The sequence below is a fragment of the Belonocnema kinseyi genome, chromosome 5 (genome assembly GCF_010883055.1).
Source record: "Belonocnema kinseyi isolate 2016_QV_RU_SX_M_011 chromosome 5, B_treatae_v1, whole genome shotgun sequence".
Classification (NCBI taxonomy): domain Eukaryota; kingdom Metazoa; phylum Arthropoda; class Insecta; order Hymenoptera; family Cynipidae; genus Belonocnema; species Belonocnema kinseyi.
This window is the reverse complement of record NC_046661.1, coordinates 41344135-41367351: the sequence shown is the minus strand read 5'-3', so window position 1 is coordinate 41367351 and position 23217 is coordinate 41344135. Positions and strand designations below refer to the sequence as shown.

Genomic DNA, 23217 nt, shown 5'->3' with positions numbered 1-23217 from the left:
ACATAATACTGTCATAAACAATGAAAACATTTTGACTTTTCAAATATTTTATTTTTCGTTTTTTTCGTTTTTTGTAAACGTTGGGAACTTCAGACTCATGCCAATGATCTCAAAGAGGATTTCCACTTGGGACACGCGACTTTCGGAATGAAAAACACGAGTCGATGCACCTGTTTAACAAAAAAGGCATTGTGTATTTCAAGTTCCAATAAAGCCGACCGAACAACAATGAATACCAAATTAATTTAAATAATTTCTTCGTAAAAAATAATTTCTTACTGGAAATGTATTTGGAAATTATTTTTTATTTGACTGAAGGTATTCGTAATGCCTTAAACTTGGTGGACAAAATTTAGACCAACCATGCCACTATGTCTTATTCAGCCGGTCGAATAAATAGGCACTTAATTTTTAATTTTCAAGAACTATTTAATAGAATTTTGAAATCGATATAAGAACAATGATCTATTTTATCTTATATATTTATTATAATTTTTTCTCTCCAGCTATGGACGCCAGTTGAGTTACGTCAAAAGTGGAAAAATTAAAATTTTGTCAAACAAAAACAGAACTCCAAGGATTCTTTAAAATTTGTCTTATTTTTTCATTTTCAAATTATAATGGAAACTAAGGGAGAGTTTATTAATTGCGTAAAAAAAGGTTAAATATGAGAACGACAAGAATATGGAATTTAATGTTTTGTTCTTTTGCGTAATTAACAAACGCTTGACAAAGCACTTTAATTCAGAATCAAATTTCTTTAATTGCAATCAAGTGATAATCATTATTTGCTGATTAACTAAAAATTGGGTTGCTTTTCAAAATCAGTTGCCTAATCTAATTGAAAATTCATTACACAATTAAATAATTAATTTATATAGTGCCACCTTCTATCGGCGAGAAAATTGTAGGCCTCTGGCTTTGAAGCTTAACAAATAAAAAAAGTCAGCTTAATAAGTGAATAGTTATTTAAAAGCCCAAAGTGTTCTACGTAAATGAACTTGCAGACGTTAATCTAGACAATTATTGGTGCCTTGCAGACTGAAAAATGTAAAAAAAGAAAAAAGGAAATTCGGGCGTTTGGCTTAAAATGTTAATTTACGTTTTTTTATATTTTGAAATTGCTATAACTCTGATAATTTTCTTTTTGTCGAGAAAAATTATAAGGATAAATTGTTCGAGTTTCCGATTACTATGAATAGCCATATATCAAATTTTTTCTTTTTGAAAAAAATGATCTCAAAAATGTCGAAAATGTTCTCAATTTTTGAAATTTTCATTTAAAATAGTTGGTGAACGAACTCATTCTTTCTTTTAAGGCTTTAAAACAGTGTGATGAAAACCGACAAAATCAAATTTGACATAAAACCAATACCTTCTCATTAGGACGAGAACGTAAGAAAAATTAAATTGCACTTTAGTTAAAATTATGTCTGCACCAGTATTGGCAAGTTATCTTTATTTTCCAACCAGGTGTTTCATGACTGATAGTTAATGGTGATAATGTATGTTTATTGTATAACTGCGACATCTAATGCGTTTACCCCCTCCAGGTGTTTGTAAACAGGAGCGGAGAGAGACGGGTACTTTGAGTGCAAGTTTATCGAGCCCGAAACTTAGGGGCCCCCTTACTTTTTTTCTTAATTTCGCCTATAGTTTTCGTGGGCATAGAGTGAGGGGGATTGTGAGAGCGGGTGGCCGGGGTTATGAGGGGGTCTTAATATTATGCGTGTATCGGGCCACAAGATTAAAATCGTCGGCCCTGTTTGTAAGTGACGTAGCATAAATACGTTGTATTATAGTTATGCTCTTACAAATTTCCTCAGGAACAGGTATTTTTTATAGAGAAAAATGATTATCGTTTGGCTATGGTTTGAGCTAGTAATTTTCAGTTTCTTTGCAAAATAAAGTCAGATCTGAAAACGTAAAGATCGATATAATCCATATGTTTATATCCTTACAAATTAATTTTTCATATATACATAGAACAAGGTAACCATAGCGATTGAATTATAGAAATTCGGAAAATAACACTAAAATAATTTTTGACGAACAAAAAAAACGGGCCTGTTCAGCCCATCACTTTAAATAGTACTTATCACAAGAAATAATGCAATTTCGAAGGGGTTCAATTTAAAATTTTCTAAAATTGATAAGATACCAATTTGAAGTTGCACACATTTAAATTCAACTAGAAAATTTGTAAATTTGGAATGTGTTGGGCTTAATATGTTTGTGTTATTATTCCTAATTTTCATATTTTTCTATTTTCAAGCATTTTATTTCAAATTTTCCTATAATTTTGAGGTATCTGCCGATGAAACTTTTCAGTTTGAAAACTTTAATCTTCTGTGCTATTGACGCTTCGAAGTTTAAAGAATATGGTACGGTCTTGGAAGATTCAGTTCAAAATGTTGAATTTCAAGCACTTTCAATTCTACATTTTGGAATGTGTAATATTTTATATAAAATAAATGTTGAGATACTGATTGCACAGATTGAATGCCAATATAATTTATAGAATAAGGAAAATTTACTTCCAATAACCGCTGCAAATTCATAAAAAAAATTGATAATAAAGATAACGTAGAAGATCTCGTCACGTTTAGATTGACTGTAAGGAAAAAAAACAAGTAAGATTATTGTATAATTTAGTTGATCCGCTGTATTTATAGCAATAAATTGAAGATATTTTGAAAATGAAAATATTCAACGAATATAATTTAATAATAAAAGAGATACTTCGGGTTTCAATCGTGTACAAAAATACAAATTTTGCCGACGTTTCGTGAACATTGCAGTTCACTTTTTCAAGACTTCTTTCAGGTTAGCCCTGAAGATGTGAACTGCAATGTTCAAGAAATGTCGGCAAAATTCGTAGTTTTGTACACGATTGAATCCCGAAGTATCTCTTTTAACATAATGAATCGTCGTGACAGCATTAAATCTGTTAATATAATCGACTATATAGAATCCAAATTTGTGGGGTTGAGGCTCGATACCGTCCACACCGTTGCATAGATCGACTTGAAAATTTATACACATGTAGAATAGGCGCACTGGAGATGGTTCTTACCGCAACCCGAATCGCTAATTGCTAATAGCTTATAATAAATAATGCAAAATAGAATCGGGCAGGTCGTAAGAGTATTAAGGTACAGATGAAGTGGAAATTTTAAGAAATCGTTTATCAATGGTGGAAATAGCAGCGAGTTGAAGTCAACGCACGCTACCGCTAGAGTGTTTTGTTGCTGTTTGCCGCTGCCGCCTGATAATCGAAGACTGCAGCAGCAGCGTGTGTTGACTTTAACTCGCTACGAAAACGTTGGCGAAACATGGTTTCCTTCGAAATTAATTTGTTATTAAAGAAAAAGAAACATATTACTTTTTTAAACAAAGTACGTTGCTTATTGTCATCGCTTATATATATTGAGAATACACCATACAAATTTCAAGCATTTTTAGAAACAAGCGGCCGAAATATCGTGAGTTGTGTTCCATAAAACATCGATTTTTGATCGGAAAAATTTCCAAGTTTTCATTATCTGTCTTGAGCAATAATTGTTGAATGAAGTAGTTTCATACGAAAAATGTATCAGCAAATCAAGCTGAATACGAAGATGTATTTTGTTTTACGTTTCGGTGACTTTTTTTATTGATTAATTTTTCCTAGTGGACAATACTCCTACGTGGTTTCGAGCGCTTAATGAGTTTTTGCTTCCGTCACCTCAATTGATAACGGAAAATCGGAAAATTGAAGTTTTAAGAATTTGGTTAAGATTTATTATCATTGGTCGTATCATTTTTTTTACAAAATCTGATAAATTTGAGTTTTTTTATAATAAAATTATATAGAGGAGAGTACTCGAATATGAGATATTCTCGTAATATGAGATAGCGGGGTATCAGCTAAACTAAGAGACCCACTCTGTTGGTTCTATTACTAACTTGTAGCCCTTGAAGAAAGACTAATTTCGTGGTATAGTCCATTTTTCATTGGGCTTCTAAGATTATAGGCGAACTTTTTGTGCAATCGATGGTGGTCGAGTTCTTGGAAGAGAATTCTTTAAACCTTATTTATTATTCATTAAATATGTATTTGGCAGTAAAGTTGCCTGGAGTGATGGGGATTGAATAACTAAGTAAAAAAATATCGATAGTGTTGAAGTTTTTCATTTTGCAGGTCTGGAATTGAAGACTTGTAATTTGTACATTTGATCGTGTTTGTTTAAAGACTTGAAAATTGTAAATTTGAATATAAATCACAATTAAAAATTCTAATTTTGTTATAATTCAAAATAGCGGTTACAGAATGGCGACTAGGTCTTTTTAAAATTATGCAATTTGTCTAAACTCATTCCTTAAAATAGTTTTTAATCACAGATTCCAAATATTGTATTAAGATAATATATTTTTTTTTAATTCCTGATCGCCATTTTGGAAGCTTTGTTTTGAGTTTTTAAATTTTGTAATATAATATTTTTAATCGTTGACTAAAAAAAATACCCGCAGAACACTGGTCAACAAAATTTAACCGTTGTCCCGGGCGTTGTCCAATGTCCCTTGGCGCCCACTTAGTCGTGTCTGAAAAGTGCAAGGAATCGAGGGAGAAAGTTTATGAAGCATATAGTCAGCAGTGGGGTTATGTTGCTATATTGGAAAGTAATTTTGGATTGAAAGGCGCATGGGCAATCACTAAAAAAAGTTTCTCGAAAAATGCAAGCGCAGTGCTTGAAAATAGTTACGTTACGACAGTGGGAAAAATTTTTATGGACGTAAAAAAAACTTTCTTTTCACGCTAAACATTTTTTTTTCTTTAAATATTGATAAATAGTCATTCTTGGCAAATGGCGAGTACTAAACTCATTCCAGTGCAAAATAATTTCAATTGCGTCAATCTCTCGCGCGGTTGTGTATAAAAGTTTTCAGTGTGACTACACAGCTGTAATAATTATATTCTTATCAGCTGGTTACAACCTGTTCCAAACTACGTGGCCCCGATTATATATTGGCCATGCGCACTCCCGGATGCCTCTTGATTTGATAAATTATTTTTATCTATACTAACGTTTCACCAAACGACAGCGTGGAACCGATTACGTCTTCACACCACAATCGAAAAGATCCGAAAACGAAACCCCGACTTTTTTGTTTTATCGTTTTGACATTGAACATATCAAATTAATTTTACTGGCTTAATTTATTTCTAGTGGCAGAGATTTTTTCAGTTATTTAAGGTTTCTATTTTCGAAATCTTTGAGTTTGAAGTGTTCAATGTGGAATATTAAATTTAAAATTGAATAAAAATATGTTTCACTTTAGCAAGTCTAATTTTAATATCAAAGAATTTGTAAGGTCCACAAGTTTCGAATTTGTTCAATTTTGAAGACTTAAACTACAGTTCAGAACGTCACAAATTTAAAAATGGACAGCTTTGAATGCGTATTTTAATCATAACAGCAAGTCTTTCTTCTTCCCACTTTGGTAACTTTTTTTGTTAATTGCACTTTCTATTTTATTTGTCCAAATTTGTTTCCATGCAAAAATGATGTACAATTTGTAAATATAAAATGTATAGCTTCGAATTGAGTTCCAATCCATAGTTTTTACAATGTTACATTTAAAGATCAAAAATTGTACACCTCAAGACTTAATTAATGCAAATTGTATGGTTCCAAATTTTTATTATTCATAAGTTAAAAATGTAAACCTATGCAATAAGAGTTTAAAAATGTTCGTATTCAAATATTAGAAATAGTACATTTTTGAATTGAATTCTTAATTATTAAAGAATTTTCTGCTCAGTTGTTGAATTTTGAAAGAGAACTTGCGGCTCAAAAGTTTACTAAACTATTTGAGTAAATAGATAATTAGGTTGAATAAAAAAGAATGGTTAATATTTTATATTATTAAAAAATGGTTTTAGCAGAACTATTCTTCATATTGGATTTATGTTTCTGGATACATTTGTTGAAATTATTTTTCAATTATTTTGCAGAAAACGGCGTTTCTCCTGCGGTACAGCCGGTACACCCAACGATCGTGAGAGCACCTAAGGACAGACGAAAAATAAATCAGAGGGTGCGTATTGTTAGATCCTCATATTGCTTACCCCCCACGTCAGTTTAACGTTTAACGGCTACTTCTGAAATAAGACCTTGGAAAAACATTTTACGCAATTCTATTCTTCAAATAGCTAAAACGTTATTTATTATTCACTTATTGCTCTATTTTGTAATTTACATTTCCATAATATTATTGCAAAAACGGACATAAACCGTTGTCGCAGCACAAATAAGTTAAGAATGCGTACCGTACAAAAACGTGGTAAAAATAAAAAAATAGTTGTATATTTATAATATAACGATATAATATTACGATAGATTATATTCTAATCCACCATTCTATTATATTGTTATAATATACGATAAAATCCTCGTTATCCTTTCTTTTTAACTTGTTTTTGTCCGCAACGTTCTCATTTTTTCTCCGACGACTTTTTTACTCCGCTTTTGCTATCAGCCCCTCAATTTCGATCTCCTTTTTTTTATTTTTTATTTTTATTAAGTAATGAAGTGCTCATTAAATTTTCTATTTTTTCAAAGGATTCGTGTTTTTTTTGTAATTTTAATTTTCATTATATTTTTTTATCGATATAAGCTTGAATTTTATGATTTTGTTTTCCATTACATTTTATTTATTTTTTTTAATGTAATTTATTAAATATAAGCGTTCTTCTGCTAGGCGAGCGATTTCTCTGACATTGGAGACTGGCCTTCTTTAGGAGCGCAAGGAGAGGTGCGTCTTATTATTTATTATTTTGTTCAATTTTGTGAATACGTTTTTCTGGATTTTTGTTGCAAAAGCTAGAGCCCGCAGAACCGAACTTTGCAATACTGTGGGTGTAGAACTTTTGCTAAATTAAAAATGTAAACGCTTCGATCTCTCTAAAGAATGAAAAACTTTTTGTTCCTTAAAGCTTGAGGGCGTTCCTACACGGTTCATATATTTTTACTTGAAAAATATTCAAATAATAAGAAAGTATTTGCGCAAAAATAAATATCAAATTGCTAGAAGTCATTATTATCTATCATCAACTAGTCACTGAAGGATGAGGTTTTATAGAATTATTATTAACCATATTAAAAATATTGATATAGTAAATATTTTGATGTAATGAAATTTTTAGTCTAATTTAATTTTAAAAAAATGGAGATCGACAAAGAGCCCGTTTCTGTTTAGAAGAAGACGGTCGTAACAACTCCGAAACAAAATGGTGTTGATTCAAAAAATTCGAAGGAGCACGCCAGTACTCCAGAAGGCAAAGGAAAAGAAAATAAGGAGCAAAATTACTGTCAGGATGATAGTGACGAACACACCGATGGCAGCGATAAAAGAAGAAAATGTATGCATTTTTATTTGAAATTGTTTTTTTTTTATGTGTTAGGGTTTGAAAATCCAAGTATAGGGCTGCTTTTGCCTTTTGAATGATTACTTTGTAGGGCTAAAATTTGATTGATCTCTTCCATTAAATGTAAATACTTTAGATGTAAATTTTCCTTATCTCAATAGCTTCGAGAATACAAATTTCAAGATTTATTTTGAAGTTTTGAATTTTATTACAATCTTCATACTTGCTTGCTGTTTATCAAATTACGGCAGTATTATTTTTAGAACTCTGACATTTTAATTGTAACATATATTTCAATAATATGTACTTTCTCAAGTTATCACATTTTTCTGTATGTTTTATCATCTTATTTGATCGTTTCAGTTAATAAACAAAAATGGGTTCCATTGGATATCGACCTGGCAAAAAACAGAAATAAGAGGGAGCGATCGCCAAAGTATCATAGTCAAAGAGAGAAAAACGGTAAATTTATTTTTGGCGAATTTAAATAAAAAGAAAAATAGTTCTTAAATACAAATTACATTTTGTTCAGTAAAACTGAGATTTGCTTTTTTAGAATTTTATTAAATTTTAATCATTTTTTTATTGCTTATTTTCTTTTGAATTTTAATTTAGATATTCCATGCACAATTTTTAAAAATTTCCTCTAGACTTCTAGTATCATTGGAAGAAAAAATTGTGCAATATTAAACTCGAGAAGGATTCGCTAACGCCATTAGAACTTTACGTTCCAGGAATGGAGTTTGATAGTACCCATCTCACAATTTCAATAATCTTTAAAAAAATTAAATAGTTTAAATAATTTCTTCATGTATGTATACAATTTATTTTGTATTGCTTCTGTATTTGAACTTTATTTCATGTAAAATCTAATAGATTACTATAGATCTACTTTTACAACGTTTTAAATTTAAAATGTTCAACGTGGAACATTTTCAAGTCTAAGTAATTTATATCTGAATTGAAAGTATACCCTAAATTTTGAATTTTTTAATGCGATATATATATTTCTAATTATTTAATTAAAAAACTTATTTAATTTTAACGACATTTCAATTAAACGTATTGGATTAACTTCTGTATTTAAACTAGTTTAATATTCAATTTTAAACGATTTAAGTGTTGACTGAATATATTTTCTGGTCGGGAATCCTTTTCAATTAGTTTTAGTAGGAACATTTATCCAAGCACTTGAAATATCGCCTGATATCATATATTAAATAATGTGAATGTTAATAACGAGGCAGTTTCAAATTGAACCCATAGACTGGAGTCTTCAATATTAAAAAAAAAAAAAATCATTTTCAAGATTTTGAAATTGAACGTTTTAGATCCTACAAATTTATTTGTGATTAAAAACTTTCATAGTTGTACAATTTTAAGTTGAAAGTCTTCAATATTTAATAGGTGGAAAACAGCATTTGACATAGAAGGACTTTTAATTGAAAAAGTTGAATAATTTTGGATTTGAACATACTAAATTGTTTGTTTTTAAACGTAAATCAGCGAGTTGTAGAATTAGAAATAAAAGCATTTTAGTACTATCATTTTTAAATTTGAGAACGATCTAAATCGACTAATTTCATATTCAAATTTATAAAATTGCACACTTCTTAACTACTAGTATAATGAAAGTTTATTTTAAATTAGAAGCAACAATTTTAATAAATATACGAGCGTTTAAAGAAAAAAAATTGAATTAAAAATTGCAACATTTTTAGCTCAAATTTATATAGTTTAAATCTGTGCAGTTAAAAGATTAAAACCTTTTAAGGCCATCTGAAACACTCAGATAGGTCCATTAAGCTAGCACCCCCACAATCGAATCACTAAATAATAAAAATTCAATCCACCAGAATTTTTTTTTTTTGGCTCTTGAAATCCGCAAAAGGAAATTTCCCCAAACCAACCCTTAACTTCCAAAATCAACCCCCTTTGAATCTTTCAATTTAATAACTTTTTTTGTTAATAAAATATCGGGCTGAAACTCTGAAAAATGCATCAAAGACTATAAACTAAGTTCATTTAGTTCATTTGAGTAGGAATCTCACTAAAAATTATTTTCAAAGAAATTAAAACTGGGAACATTTTTGACATGTTTTCTTTGTCCCTAGACATTTTTTGAACCTAATACATTTTTCATAAGTAAAAAATCGGCCTCAAAATTTTTAAAATTCTTGAGCCGACAGTAAATTACGTTTATGTACATTTCTTTACATCTCGAAAATACTTTAAATATAAAAAATAGTTCTTCGGTTAAAAAATGTCAAGGTTACAAAGAAAATGTGTCAAATGAAATACGTAAACGTAGCTTATGAGTGTGTCACATGCCCTTAATATCTGAACTGCAAAATCGAATAGGCTAATGTTCAAATTTCAAAAATTATACAATTTCAAATTAAAAGCGCTTCAAGTTATACCAGTATACCTGTACAGCAGTAGACCAACAATATTTAACACCTTATTTAATACCTTCTTATTGAGAACGTTCAAAGTTGAATCATTTTTATTTTTTAATCAATAAATCAGACCATTTCAATCGCTCATTCTTCTACGATTTCAAAATTAAAAGCCTTAGTTGAACATTTTTCAGCCTTTTTTTTGAATCTTGACAGATTTGTACTGTTCTGAATGTAAAATTGTTCAATTTGAAATATTTTTCATTATTTTAATTAAACTGAGTTTGAAGTGTCTCATTTGAATTAATTTTGTGTTTGAAGACCTCGAAACGGAGATTCTTAAGTTTTTTTACTTATACTTAAAAATTTTTACTCTTTTAAATGCTTATAATTAGAATTTTGTCTAATTTTGAAAGCTTCGAATTTGTACAACTTGTAACGCTTTAAATGTAGAGTTTTTCCACATTGGATACATTTGTTTGAAAGAATTCGAATGACCACCCTCAAAAAATGACCGAATAGCAGTTTAAAAAAGGAATTTTTTCCAGCAGACGAAGAAAATTGGAGAGATAGAGATGAGAGGTCCTACAATTACAGAGGCCGCGGCGGCCGAAGTTATCGTGGCCGAGGACGAGGTCGCGGTGCATCTCGCGGCGGATACAGGAACAGAAATGATCAGGATTATCCCGATTGCCTCATAAATTACACTCAGGCAAGTGAACATGTAAAGACAAAACTTCCCAGTTGTTTTATTTTTTTAATGCAAGTTTGAAATAATATCATTCACAATGATGAATCAAACTGGAATAACAGAGTGATCGCTGACGATTACCAATTAAGATAGTAGATCTGAAAGTTCCATTCTTAATAATCGAATTTTCGAAAATGGTTGTAGTCAAACTAATTTTAGTTGTCTTCGGTGCAACAGGTTCCCAAATTTGGCCAGACGGATCCTAATTACATGATGCCCTACATGGGCACGTTTTATTTTAATAACACGTCAAACTACTTGAACCTCGACAACGTCACTCTCAAGGAATATATTAGAAAACAAATGTAAGGTTTCAAAACTGTTAATAATAATGCGATAATAAATATCTCGTAATAATATTATTGCTTTTTGCTTCTATGTTTAATTTCTCAAAGTTTGTTCTGAATCGGAAATATTTCTGGTTTTTTTTTCAGAGAATATTACTTCAGTGAGGAGAATCTTTTGAGGGACTTCTTTCTCAGACGGAAAATGGACGCACAGGGATTCCTTCCAATCACTTTGATAGCTTCTTTTCATAGAGTTCAAGCTTTAACTACGAACGTCGCTTTGGTAATTGAATCCATCACAGAGTCTGATAAACTGGAAATGGTGGACGGCTTTAAGGTGAGAATTTGTTCCATTTTATATCCATTGTTTTCGATTGAAATCTTTGGTAAGTGATTTTTTACTTCTATATTCCTTTATTTTCATTTAATATTAAATATAAGAGGCACGATTTTTTACACTTTCCTTGGCTCTAATTCCAAGGTGGGAGAAAATTGTGCAAGAATAACTTTAAGGAGGATTCGCTAACACCATTAGGACTCTAGAGTTCGAGGAATGGAGTTTGATAGTACCCTCCTTACAAACTTATTTAGAAGAAATTAGATTGTATTTCATAGTTTGTAGGCCTCTATTTTTCCCTTTTTTGAACAAAATTCCTCTTTTTGCCTTTTTTTAAAAAAAGAAACTTGTTCTTTGTGCCAATAAATGCCATTGAATTAAAAGAACGCAATAGGTTTAAAAAACAGGTCTAAAGATTATTGGTAAGGAAAAACCTTATTTAATTGGCTTCTTCCAGACTATTTATTCGGTAATTTTATACATTGCATGCCTTTTCAGAATCAGACATGTAATGTATAAAATTACCGAATAAATAGTCTGGAAGAAGTCGATTAAATAAGGGTTTTCCTTACCAATAATAATTAGTTGTTTTCCAGACGTTAAATTAAGAAATTTTACATTCCGATATTCTTTACAGGACTAAAGATATTTTTCTTTCCCTGGCTGTAACAATTAAAATAAACTAATTTCAAGTTGCAACAAATTTTTATTCGAATTATGGGTAATTTAAAGCATTCAAAATTTTAATTCTATTCTACAATAAAGACTAGATAAAAAAATCTGCCCGCTACGCGGGCACATGCTCGTCGTGCGCTGCGCGCGCGGCTCAATTCGCTCGCAAGATTGAGCGCGCCTAGGGCGCGCAACTGTTGGTTCTCGCGCTCGATTATGTATTTACCTCGGCGGTCTTTATATTTTCGCACATTCTTGCGCAAACATTTTTAAATTAAGACTCAAAACATCCACCACTGTAATTTTGTAATTGTGAATTCTCTTTCGTTAAAAGAGAGTTTGAGCGCACCTACGACACGCAACTGATGGCAATCGCACTCCGCACTTGGTCTTTGCATTTCTTCCGCATTTGGGCACAGATCATTTAAAATCAAAGTTGAACGGACCGACAACTGTAATTTTGTGATATTCAACTCTATTTTGTTAAATCTCTTTTGACTTTAACGAACATATTCTCATCACATATCTCTTGCTTCGCACTCGATTTTGTCCAACATGTCAACTTTTCTACATTATACGCAACACTTTTATATCAATTATAATACATTTTTTATGTAACTCAGCCTGGGATTACTTATTAAAAAATTGCAAAAAAAATCAAATTGTATTTATCATGATTACTTTTGTTTTGGTTTGTTATTTTGCTTTAAATTGTATTCTAAGCTGGTCTGAAACATGTATCATTTCAATAAATGTATATCATTACAATTCATAATATGCATAAAAATTGAATCATACTAATTCTTATTTCCTTGTTTTTATAATTTTTTATTTTAAATGTTTTTTACGATTAAATAAAAACTACTGCGCATCTGCATATGGTCTAATACAGGAACCTATATAGGGTCCCATATAGGAGCATTTGTCCTCTTTCGTCTTTTCTGTGCTTTTTCCAAAAAGTTCATTTTTGCATTTTTTATCTTATGTTTTACGATTAAAAGAAGATCTACTCGTCCAATGGAAAATTCATTAATAATAAATTTATAGATCTTTTTAGGCGAACAACTTTTGTCTGGTAATTTAAGTTCATACCTTGTGTCGTTTTTTCAAACAAATTTAATATTTTTATTTTGAATGATATTTCTTACGACTAAAGCAAAAACTACGTGTCCTATCAAATATTATAGCTCTTTTTTGGATGAACAATTTTTGTCTCATTTTTTTTTGTAGCTTATATCGAAAAGTGATTCATTATAAATTTGTAGTTCTTTCCAGGGCGCGCAATTTGAGCTTTTTCATTTTTTTCGTATCTTGCACAGTTTGACCAAAAAATGGAATTTTTTAATTTTTCATTATTTTTGGTACGATCAAATTTGGAATGTTCAACTTTTCGACCAAATTAAAAAAGTTGTTATCTTAGTCCTGTAGGGCTTTCAAGAAGCAAAGTTTTTCTTCTCTTGTCTTTTTTTCATATCATGCGTTGTTTGACTTAAAATGTTCATTTCAGTTTGTTTTTTTGGATTTTGAAAATGCTTTAACTCTGATAATTTTCTTTCTATAGAAAGAAGTCATGTGGATAAATTGTATGAGTTTCTGAGTACTATGAACAACCGTACATAGTATTTTTAAATCTTGAAAATATGTGGTTTCAAAATTTTTTTGTACGATCAAATTTGGAATTTTCAACTTTTTGACGAAATTGAAAAAGTTGCTATCATAATCTTGTAGGGCTTTTTTTTGGATTTTGAAAATGCTCTAACTCTTACAATTTTCTTTTTATAGAAAAACATCATAAGGATAAATGGTATAAGTTTTGAAGTACTATGAACAACCGTGCATAGAATTTGTACATCTTGAAAAAATGTGGTTTCAAAAAGCGATGTTTTTCTTCTCCAGACTTTTTTTCGTGTCATGCGTTGTTTGGCCTAAATTGTTCATTTTAGTTTGTTTTTTTATTTTGAAAATGCTATAACTCTAGTAATTTCTGATTTTTCGAAAAAAGTACTTAGGATAAATTGTTAAATTTTTTGAATACCATGAATAACCATACAGAGAATTCTTGAATTTTTAAAAAAGTGGTTTCAAAAATATTTAAAATGTGCCCACTTTTGGAATTTTCATCCAAAATGGCTGGCTAACGAACTTGACCTTTAGTTTAGGACACTAAACGAGTGTACCAAAGGACAATCTAATAGATTCCTTTTTTTTAGAGTTATCGTGTTCACAGACAGACAGAGACAGGCATACAGGCAGACACATTCGTAAAAACCTGTTTTTTGGATTCAGGGGGTCTCAAAACGTGGACATTTGACAAAAACTGGGGGGGGGGGTCAAATTTTACACAAATCTAATACCTTCTCTGATGAGAATGTTAAAATAATTCAAAATCGGGAATTGTTATAAATTTCATAATTTTAATATAAACCCATTATAATTTCAGTGTTTAGTTTGTTAATTGGTTTTAATTTAGTTTTTTTTTTTTTAATTTTAGGTGAGAACAAAGGTAGACCCGCTGAAGTGGCCAATTTTGGATTCAGCCGGGAATCCTGTTTTCTCGGATTCCTCGGATATGAGTTCACACTCTCAAAGCGACATGATCTTCCCCCCATCGCATCCCGAATTCTGCCCGATAGCACGACCCCTGATGGCAATTCCCGCTCCTCCAGTCCCAAAAATTCTGAGCGCATTCATCCCACCCGTGGGAAGACTGAGCGAATCCGAAAGTGTTTCTTCCTCGATTGGCGACACTTTGAACCCAGATGTTCCCGAATTCGTGCCTATTATTCTCTCACGACTTGGGGAAACGCTAAGTGAGAAAGAGGAAACTATGGAGGACGATATCTCCATTCGAACTGAACAGCCTAATATGGAATCTTCTGGCGATATAAAAGTTGATGACAAATCGGTGAACGAAGAAAGGAAAGAAAATAAAGTAGAACAGAAAAATGCAGGCAAAAAAGATTCGACGAAAGGCAACAAAGAAGACAAATGCGGAGTGCTTGTTAATGGCGAAAAGGAACCTGAGGATGTTTGGAAAGAGGTATTTTGATTCAGCTTTAAAAATATTAATTAACCTAATTTTTTTAACATTAGGATGTCTACCTGACTGCAATTTTTTACTCGATTATACTAACATTAATATTCAAAGTGTTTTGATATTTTGCTACTCACAGTTTGTTCAGTCACGAAACGAAAAATGAAAAATTCTTTATTGTCGATAATGACGATAATTTAAGTGATGCTCTTTGCAATTTTTTTATATTTGAAGGGTAGAAATGCAGGAGTCAAGCGCCAAATTTTCAAAATCGGGTTTATTAGCTCAAAAACTCTGATAAATTCTAATACACATGTCTAGAAAGGGATTTTTTTGAGGCATCATTTTTCCAAATTCCCACTAAAAAAAGAACAGCTAGAGGGGTCAATCGCCAATGTGTGCTTGATCCCGATCGATCTTTGCGCCTGCGCAGTATCGAGAAATCACAATAGAGCAATCTTACTTGTGACGTCACGCGCTCCGAGCGGCTTTCGGGAGAATAGCCTCCTCCCTATGCCCCTATAGTTCGCATGTATTGCCGTCGTCTTTTAAAATTGTTTTTGTTTTTTCGAAATTCAGAGTGAATATTTTGGAAAATTGGCTGGAGACGTCAAGACCCGATATAGCCAAAAAATGGAAAAAATCGAAAACTTTGATCCGTATGCTCTTAAAGATATAGATTTTAGTGAAAATGTAAGCTCAATGCACTCGGTGACCATAGTGGATATAGTGTCGTATTTTATTCAATCTCACAATTTTTATACTGCAAAAAAAGTGAAAGCACATACAAGTTTGGATGCTTATAAGTTTTATGAAGCTGGTTTTGTGGTGAAAGTGAAGTGCAAGCAGTTCAAGGATACTTTTCTGCTTCTGAGTGAGGTTATAGTGTAACAATATAGTATTTTTAGTTTTAACTCAATATTCTAGTTATAAATTATTATTTCCTATGATTATGAACATTAACATTAAGGAATATTCGTGTGAAGTATTGTATTCATTTCAATTTAAGTTGTCAAATTCCATTGCTGACGTAAAAGGCGATGACAGTTTCTTGAGATTTTGAGGTTTGGAGCAGCCTTTTACAAGAGTGATCTGCTCGCAGGATTAAAAAACTCAATGATATTATTATAAAGTTTTAACATTGCATTTTTCTTTCCCAGTTTAATGTAAATAAGTGGTATTTTTACATAAATCTATACAAAAAAAAAGTTTTCCATGAGAAATCCCGAAATTGTAATCCTCAAAAAAGTGTACGAAAATTCAAGATTTTTCTTGATACAGAAAAGCAAAAAATACCAATTTAAAGAATCTACCTTATGCTAACACATTTTTCATCTTTTCTGGATAATAAGATTAATTTTCTATAAAAAAAAAACTTTTTCAACAAAATACACGAATTTTTAACCAAAAAGGGATACACTTTGAACCCAAAGTGAAAAAGTTATGTGCACAGTTAGATATTAAACTTTCACAGCAAAAAAAGATTTTTCAAATAAAATACTTGTATTTTTGACCAAGGAAATTAATTTTTAAATACAATTATGAATCTTGAATTAATTAAAAGGGCTTTTAAGCGAAATTTTGTATTCTCCTATGACAAATAACCCTTTTTGCAGATAGGTGGTAGTGGAGCAATGAACTTTTCCTTTTTAGAGCGGCTCCTTTTTGATAACCTAACTTTTGACAAGACACACAGTCAGAATGAGCCTTATTCGCCAAGTCAGCTGGAATGCCTATATGATACAGACAAATTACAAACGATTGCAATAAATATAAATCACAAACAATTCTGTCGCTACAATTGTGGTATTGGAATCCGAAAAAATCTAGTGCCTGGTGGGTGCACAGCACTGTGTTTCTTACATCCTACTACGAAAGTAATTATTGCCGTTTAAAGTTGTCCGGGAAGCTTTTCTGGCCTCAAAGTGAAAAATCTAATTTCTTTTTTCTCGACACTGGCTAATTATTTTTAATTACTATTGGGTCCCTTTCATTCAGTACTAAATAACCTAAAACCCAATTTCTCATTTTTTGGACATATGCCAAATTGTTGTTGCTATCGCCATTTGAAGTTGAAATGTCAGTTTTACGCTATTTCGAAGTCATTTTGATTTTCATATTTTTCCGGACTGCATGACTCTTTTTAAATAAACTTTTTGGAAATCAATTCCTTTATTCAATATCTAGAATGCAAATTTTTTGTTTTTTCTTAAACTGCAAATTGACTCCACAATTAACGTTGAAATATGTTAAAAGCCGATATGGACTTGAAATCTAATCTCGAAACGTGACCTGTTTCATTAATTTCCTCGAAACCTAATAGATTTTTGTAAGCGTAATTTTTTTATTTTGATAGAACATGAAAGTATTTTGAAAGCACTTTCTCATTTTTATCTTAAGTGGTCCTGCTGAATTTACAACAAGTTTTTAGGCTCCTGAAAAAATTGAAAAATTGAGCTTGACTCCTTCTGCATTGCTATCCTTCATTTGGAAAGATTTACGTTTTAACATAAAAACTTTAATTGCGATAGTGATTTGGAGCAGGGAATTTCAGGAGAGATATCTGTAATTCTGTATTTGAAAAGGGAATGTTCCAAAGAATTATGATTTTAACTTGGTTCAAGGAGTTTTCCAAAGGTATTATAATTCTAAGTTATATACCAGGATTTGAAAGATAATTATAATTAAGCATATTTCTTACGCGGAACAGTGGATTTTCGAGGAGAATGATAATTTTGAGTTGGAACAGGAAATTTCCCGAAGCAGTTATATGTTATTCTGAATTGGATCAGAGAATTTGCGAACAAAAAAATTGTAATTCAGATCTGGAACAAGAGATTCTCTGAACCATTATAATTTTGACTCAGAGCAGTGAATTTTCAAAAAGAATTGCAATTTTGACTTGAAACGGAGAATTTTCGAAAGAATTATGCTGATTTGGAACACGGAATTTTCCAAAAGAATTAAAATCCTGAGTTAGGCATGGAAATTTAAAAAAAGAAGTATAATTCCCTGATCGGGATACTGAACAATTAATCGGGAAAAAATTGATAATTAAAAGTCATCAGCCGGTTAGTCACTGCATTCGTAAAAATGTACAAAATGTTCCATTTTTAGGTAAAGAGAAGAGTGAAGCAGCCGCCGAGAGACAAGCCCGAAGACAAGGGAAAGATCAGTAAAGAGGAACGAGAGGAGCTTGATTTTCAATTCGACGAGGAACTCGACACACCACCACCCACCGGACGACACAACGCCTTTTCCGAATTGTAAGCTTCTTCCTCTCCAAAAAACTATTTTTGTCCTACCTGGAAAATTCTTCGAAACTCCTCATATGATGATATATTCAATTTTGTCTTCTTTTCCCGACTGAGAAGACCTTTGCTGATTTATTGAAATCTGAAGCCGAGTGAGAAATTCACCACTCGTATTTTATTTTGCTTTTCTGCCCTCGGCTTTTGTAAATAAATACGTAAAAGGTGAATTTGTTGTAGATCGGAGGATGACGACGATTACGAACTTTCTGATGGAGACATTAATAAACTGCTGATCGTGACGCAGACCTCGGATGCGATTTCGACGACGAGACTTCCAAAACATGAAGGTCATGATCGCACTGGAGATTGGATGACGAGAATGAAAATGAGTCAGGATCTGGAACAGGCGATTAATGATGGATTATTTTATTATGAAGAGGATCTTTGGACTGAAGATGGCACAAGGGTAAGAATGTAATTTTTAATAGAAGTGTATGCTTTGGATTAGTTAGTAGAAAAAGTAATTATACCCAATTATATTATTTAACTTAATTTTTGGATGTATAGTATGGTTCGATGTCTTCGATCGGAAGTTACAAAACCGTGAACATCATCAGTCAGGAAGTTTTTGAAAAAATTGCCCCGAAACTTCCACGGAAGGCGAATCCGGAAGTTCCTCCACCACCTCCTTTGGCATCTGATGAAGTTGGAGTCGCACAAGTTACCTTCGCACCTGTAAGTTCCATTTTTTATTCCCATACTTTTCAAAAATAGCTTTATTTAACAGTACTTTACCTCTTCAAATTTAAATTTTCAAGTTTCTTTCCAATTGAAAGTTCATAAAAAATAAAAAAATAATACTTTGTTGCGTAGACGACGAGCGTGGAAGGACAGGAAAGACGAGAACGCAGAAGTGAAAAGGCTCGCAGGACAGGTAGAGGGGCAGACAGTGGAAGAAGAGGCGCCGTGCCTAGATTCTTCGCCGTCGTTAAAGATGATCCCGCCGTCGATCCGAGAACTCCCAGGAAACGCAAAACCCGTCACAGCAATAATCCCCCTGTGGAGCATCACGTTGGATGGATTATGGACGTCAGAGAACACAGACCTCGAACTTACTCCACCGGGTATGCAAGCATTTTTATTATTTTTAGTTTTTCTTTGATTCGGATCAAGCGCCTTGTACTTGGGTGCTAATTCGCAAGTTTTTTGCTCATTATTTTCGATTTAAAAAATTTTGTTTCTATAATATTTAAATATTTAAATTTCAAGAAGTCAACATTTCAGGGTAAACGGGAGCTTCCATAAATAATTTAAGAAGCAAAAGAATTAATATGAGATACACGAGGGAATAACCACTCAACTTTTGAGTGTACAACATATTTCAGAGATTTCAAAATATTTCGAAGGTTTTCAAAATTTCGTAAAAAATTTCAAAGATTTCACGAAATCACGGAGTACTGGTTGACGCCGCTGTACCGGAACTGGTTAAACTTTTATGAGTTTTTATCAGTGGTGTCAGAACGCGAATATCTCTAGTATGCGCAGTAGGTGATTCTGTATATTTTTAAATTCACACATGGCGTTACATAACCTAAAAATAAACAGGAATAATTACTGCGCAGCAGAGTTATCTCCGCATTGACACCACTGGTTTTGATTGGCATGAGTTGGCGATATTTTCAAATCATAATTTTATTTTCAAGCGCATTTAATACGGTATAAAGACAACACTCAAACAAGAATATTATCAATTATTAGGATGGTTAGTTATTAAGGTTAGGGAACAATAATATGCACTTTCAAACACATATACTTCAAAATTTTCAGAAACAAAAGAATTAATAAAAAATAAAACTGTTCAAACTTTTCGCGCTCCACGGAAATCTCAGAGTTCCGATGCAGCGGCGAATATTTGAGGGAGAATTGTGTCTTAACTCTCCCTAGAGGATGTCTGGTGCAAGGTAGCAAACTAGCCGCACAGCGAATTGATCTATTATGGATGTCTTTATGTATTTTGTCATATAAAATCCTACTTTTCTACCCCACGAATTTGTTTTAGTAAGTCAGGATTTTGTTGTAGTATATCGCTGAATTCGGAACATGTTTTCATATGTTATATTTTACCTCTAACATTGCAGTTGTTTTCTCTGGTGACCAGATCGCATTTATTGGAGAAAACACTCTTTCGGTGGGTGCATTTGTATCTTGAACCGACAATACACAGTCCAACCTGTTTAAAGACATTGATCCATCTTTGTGAAGTCGTGAAGTTATCTTTACTTCATACAAGTACATTTGGTTTTACGTAATTCGAGTCTGCATATTTCGTCGAAAAATTCATTCTCATTAATTTCTATATTTAATTTTTCAAGAAAAGCACTAGCTTCAACTTCATTCAAGTGTAGAGGTGTTTTATTTAATTGTATTCAAATTGTTTAAATTCGGAATATTGTTCTGTAAGAACTGTTAAATCATTGCTTATCATCATGGGTGGTATATACTGTTGAGGAAACTCGATATTCAAATTTTAATTTTAAATCTAATGCTACCGACTTCTGAAAAGTATAATGTGTCACTTTGCATAAATCGTACGGTATTTTGGAATAAAGCTGCTTGATGATTTATACATTTTAACCAATGTTCTAAACACGCATTATAGTCCAGGCATCTGGTAGTTTTGTTCCATAATAAATCCAACGTGCAATGTTTTTAATGAGAAATTTTCGTTTTGGAGTCCTTTTTGACATATCAAAAATGCTAGAACAGATCAGTTGCCAAACCCGGTTTTTTTTAAACAGTTCCAAAAGTCACTTTTGCGTGGACGGATAATTCCCATTGTATTTTAAAGCAAAATGTCCAACAGAAAAAAGAAAGAAAACAAAATTCTGACCAAATTTTGTTTAAAAAAAATCCACTAAATTCTATTGGTTCCGAGTTATGATACATTGAAAAGTCCCCATTTTTTTATTTTCAGGGAAAAGTCACTAAGTTTCAAAAAGCACTGTGTGTCTTTCCAAATAACTACTGCACGGAAAAGTGTTCCACTAGTGAGTGAAACTAGACTCAATTTCCTGTAATTACAAAAAAGTACAATATTCATTTTAGCCTGTTTTTACGGGCAAAAAAGTGGACTTCAGTTTTTTCAAAATAAATCCTGCCAAGTTCAGTTTACGTTGATTGTGCCAGAGGATGAAATAGTCTACAAAAATCTGCGTATATCTACAAAAAAAAGTGTTTTATACCTATTATTTTGGGAAATGTAAGGTTTCAAACATTTCATTTTTTTGTTGCATTTTTGACTAAAACCGAAGAAGTTGTGTTTTTAAAAAATACCTTGTTTCCTGCAAATCCCACCACAAAGTTCCTAAAGAATAAATGAAATTAGAGCCAATTTGGTGTAAGATCGAAAAAAATAAAGTGTCCTAGCTCAAATAGGTCACGAGATATGACCTTGGAAAGTGCACTCTTCATGCATAGAGGCACCTGAGCGTACCGTAAAGTAGAACTACGGTTATATTTCGGAATTTTTGTTACAAATAAGTGTATATAATTCATTTATCATGTATAATACGGCCATTTTTTAGCATTTTTGTGGCAAAAAAGTCACCGTAATTGATTAAAAATGTGTAACACGTTTTTTATCCATAAGCAAATATTTTTATTCATTATTGTTTATAACAAAATATTGCTATAACCACTGTTGAGTACTTTTTTACTACTTTTGTGACAAAAAAGTACTTATCATTGATTAAAAATGTGATACATATTTTTTATTAATAAACAAATACTTTTTTAACAATAAAAAATATTTTTTTAATAATTATTTTTTATAAAATCTTGTCATAATCATTTTTGAATACTTTTGTAGCACGAAATCTTTATAATTAATGAAAAATGTGGTATATATTTTTTATCAATAAACAAATAGTCTTTTGTCATTTTTGTGACAGTACCTGTTAATGAATACTTTTTTTGCATTCAATTCCGTACTTACCTCCAAGGTGCTTGTAATTCGCAGTGTTTTCTGTAAATTGTACAAAATTTTCTTTGACCATTTTTTCGCATTGAAAATAATTAAGTAAGTGATTACTTGAAAGTAATGACATATGAAATGTAATTTAATAGTTAAAAAAATTCCAAATAAATTATTGAATGTATTACTTTGTACTACAATTATTTATCAAATACTTATTTCTTAGTTACTTAATTTTGATGAATTAAACTATTTTATGAATTTATTTAAAGCACTTTTAGGTACAATCAGTTTATGTAATTACTTTTTTCATTCATTAATTTTTTCTTCATATTGAATTACGTTGTATAATATGTAATTACTTTCAAGTAATCAATTAGTTAATTTTTTTCAATGTCAAAAAATGGTCACAGCATATTATGTACAATTTACGAAAATTACAGAGAATTACAAGTGCCGCGGAGGTAAGTATAAAATTGAATGCAGAAAAAGTATTTATCAGAAAAAATGGTTATAAACAATTATTGAAAAAACGAACAGTACTCAACAGTGGTTATAGCTACTTTACGGTACGCTCAGGTGCCTCTATGCATAAAGAGTGCAATTTCCAAGGTCATATCTCGTGACCTATTTGGGCTAGGACACTTTCTTTTTTTTATCTTACGCTAAATTGGCTCTACCTTCATTTATTCTCTAGGAATTTTGTGGTGGGATTAGCAGCAAATGAGGTATTTCTCAAAAACACAACTTCTTCGATTTTAGTCAAAAATGCAACAAAAAAAAATGACATTTTTGAAACCTTACAATTCCCAAAATAATAGGTATAAAAACCCAAAAAATAGGTATAAAAAATAATAGGTATAAAAATATATTTGACAAATTACTTCCAGTAAAGCAAACTAAACTAACAAATACAGTAAAAAAACATCTATGACCACCCTCTCAACAATGAAATGATTTCAGCCTTATCTAAAGGACATAATTTTACTGTAGCTCTATCGAAAATCCCAAAAGAAGACATAATCAGCAATTTAGAATCCACAATATATACCCTTTCACCCGAAAAAGCAAATGACATACGACGCAGGACGGCCAACAT

General features: G+C 31.5%; 1 protein-coding gene across 1 annotated transcript in view; it reads left to right on the top strand.

Moving 5' to 3' along the window:
- Nucleotides 1-23217, top strand: part of LOC117173617 (la-related protein 1) — a 110995-nt gene that overhangs the window by 61240 nt on the left and 26538 nt on the right. The window contains exons 2-13 of the mRNA XM_033362256.1: nt 5999-6081; nt 6745-6798; nt 7243-7405; nt 7775-7873; nt 10359-10522; nt 10739-10866; nt 10996-11185; nt 14349-14897; nt 18009-18157; nt 18383-18611; nt 18713-18880; nt 19019-19269. Coding sequence (XP_033218147.1) covers nt 5999-6081; nt 6745-6798; nt 7243-7405; nt 7775-7873; nt 10359-10522; nt 10739-10866; nt 10996-11185; nt 14349-14897; nt 18009-18157; nt 18383-18611; nt 18713-18880; nt 19019-19269 — 2227 coding nt within the window. The remainder of the gene's footprint in view (nt 1-5998; nt 6082-6744; nt 6799-7242; nt 7406-7774; nt 7874-10358; nt 10523-10738; nt 10867-10995; nt 11186-14348; nt 14898-18008; nt 18158-18382; nt 18612-18712; nt 18881-19018; nt 19270-23217) is intronic.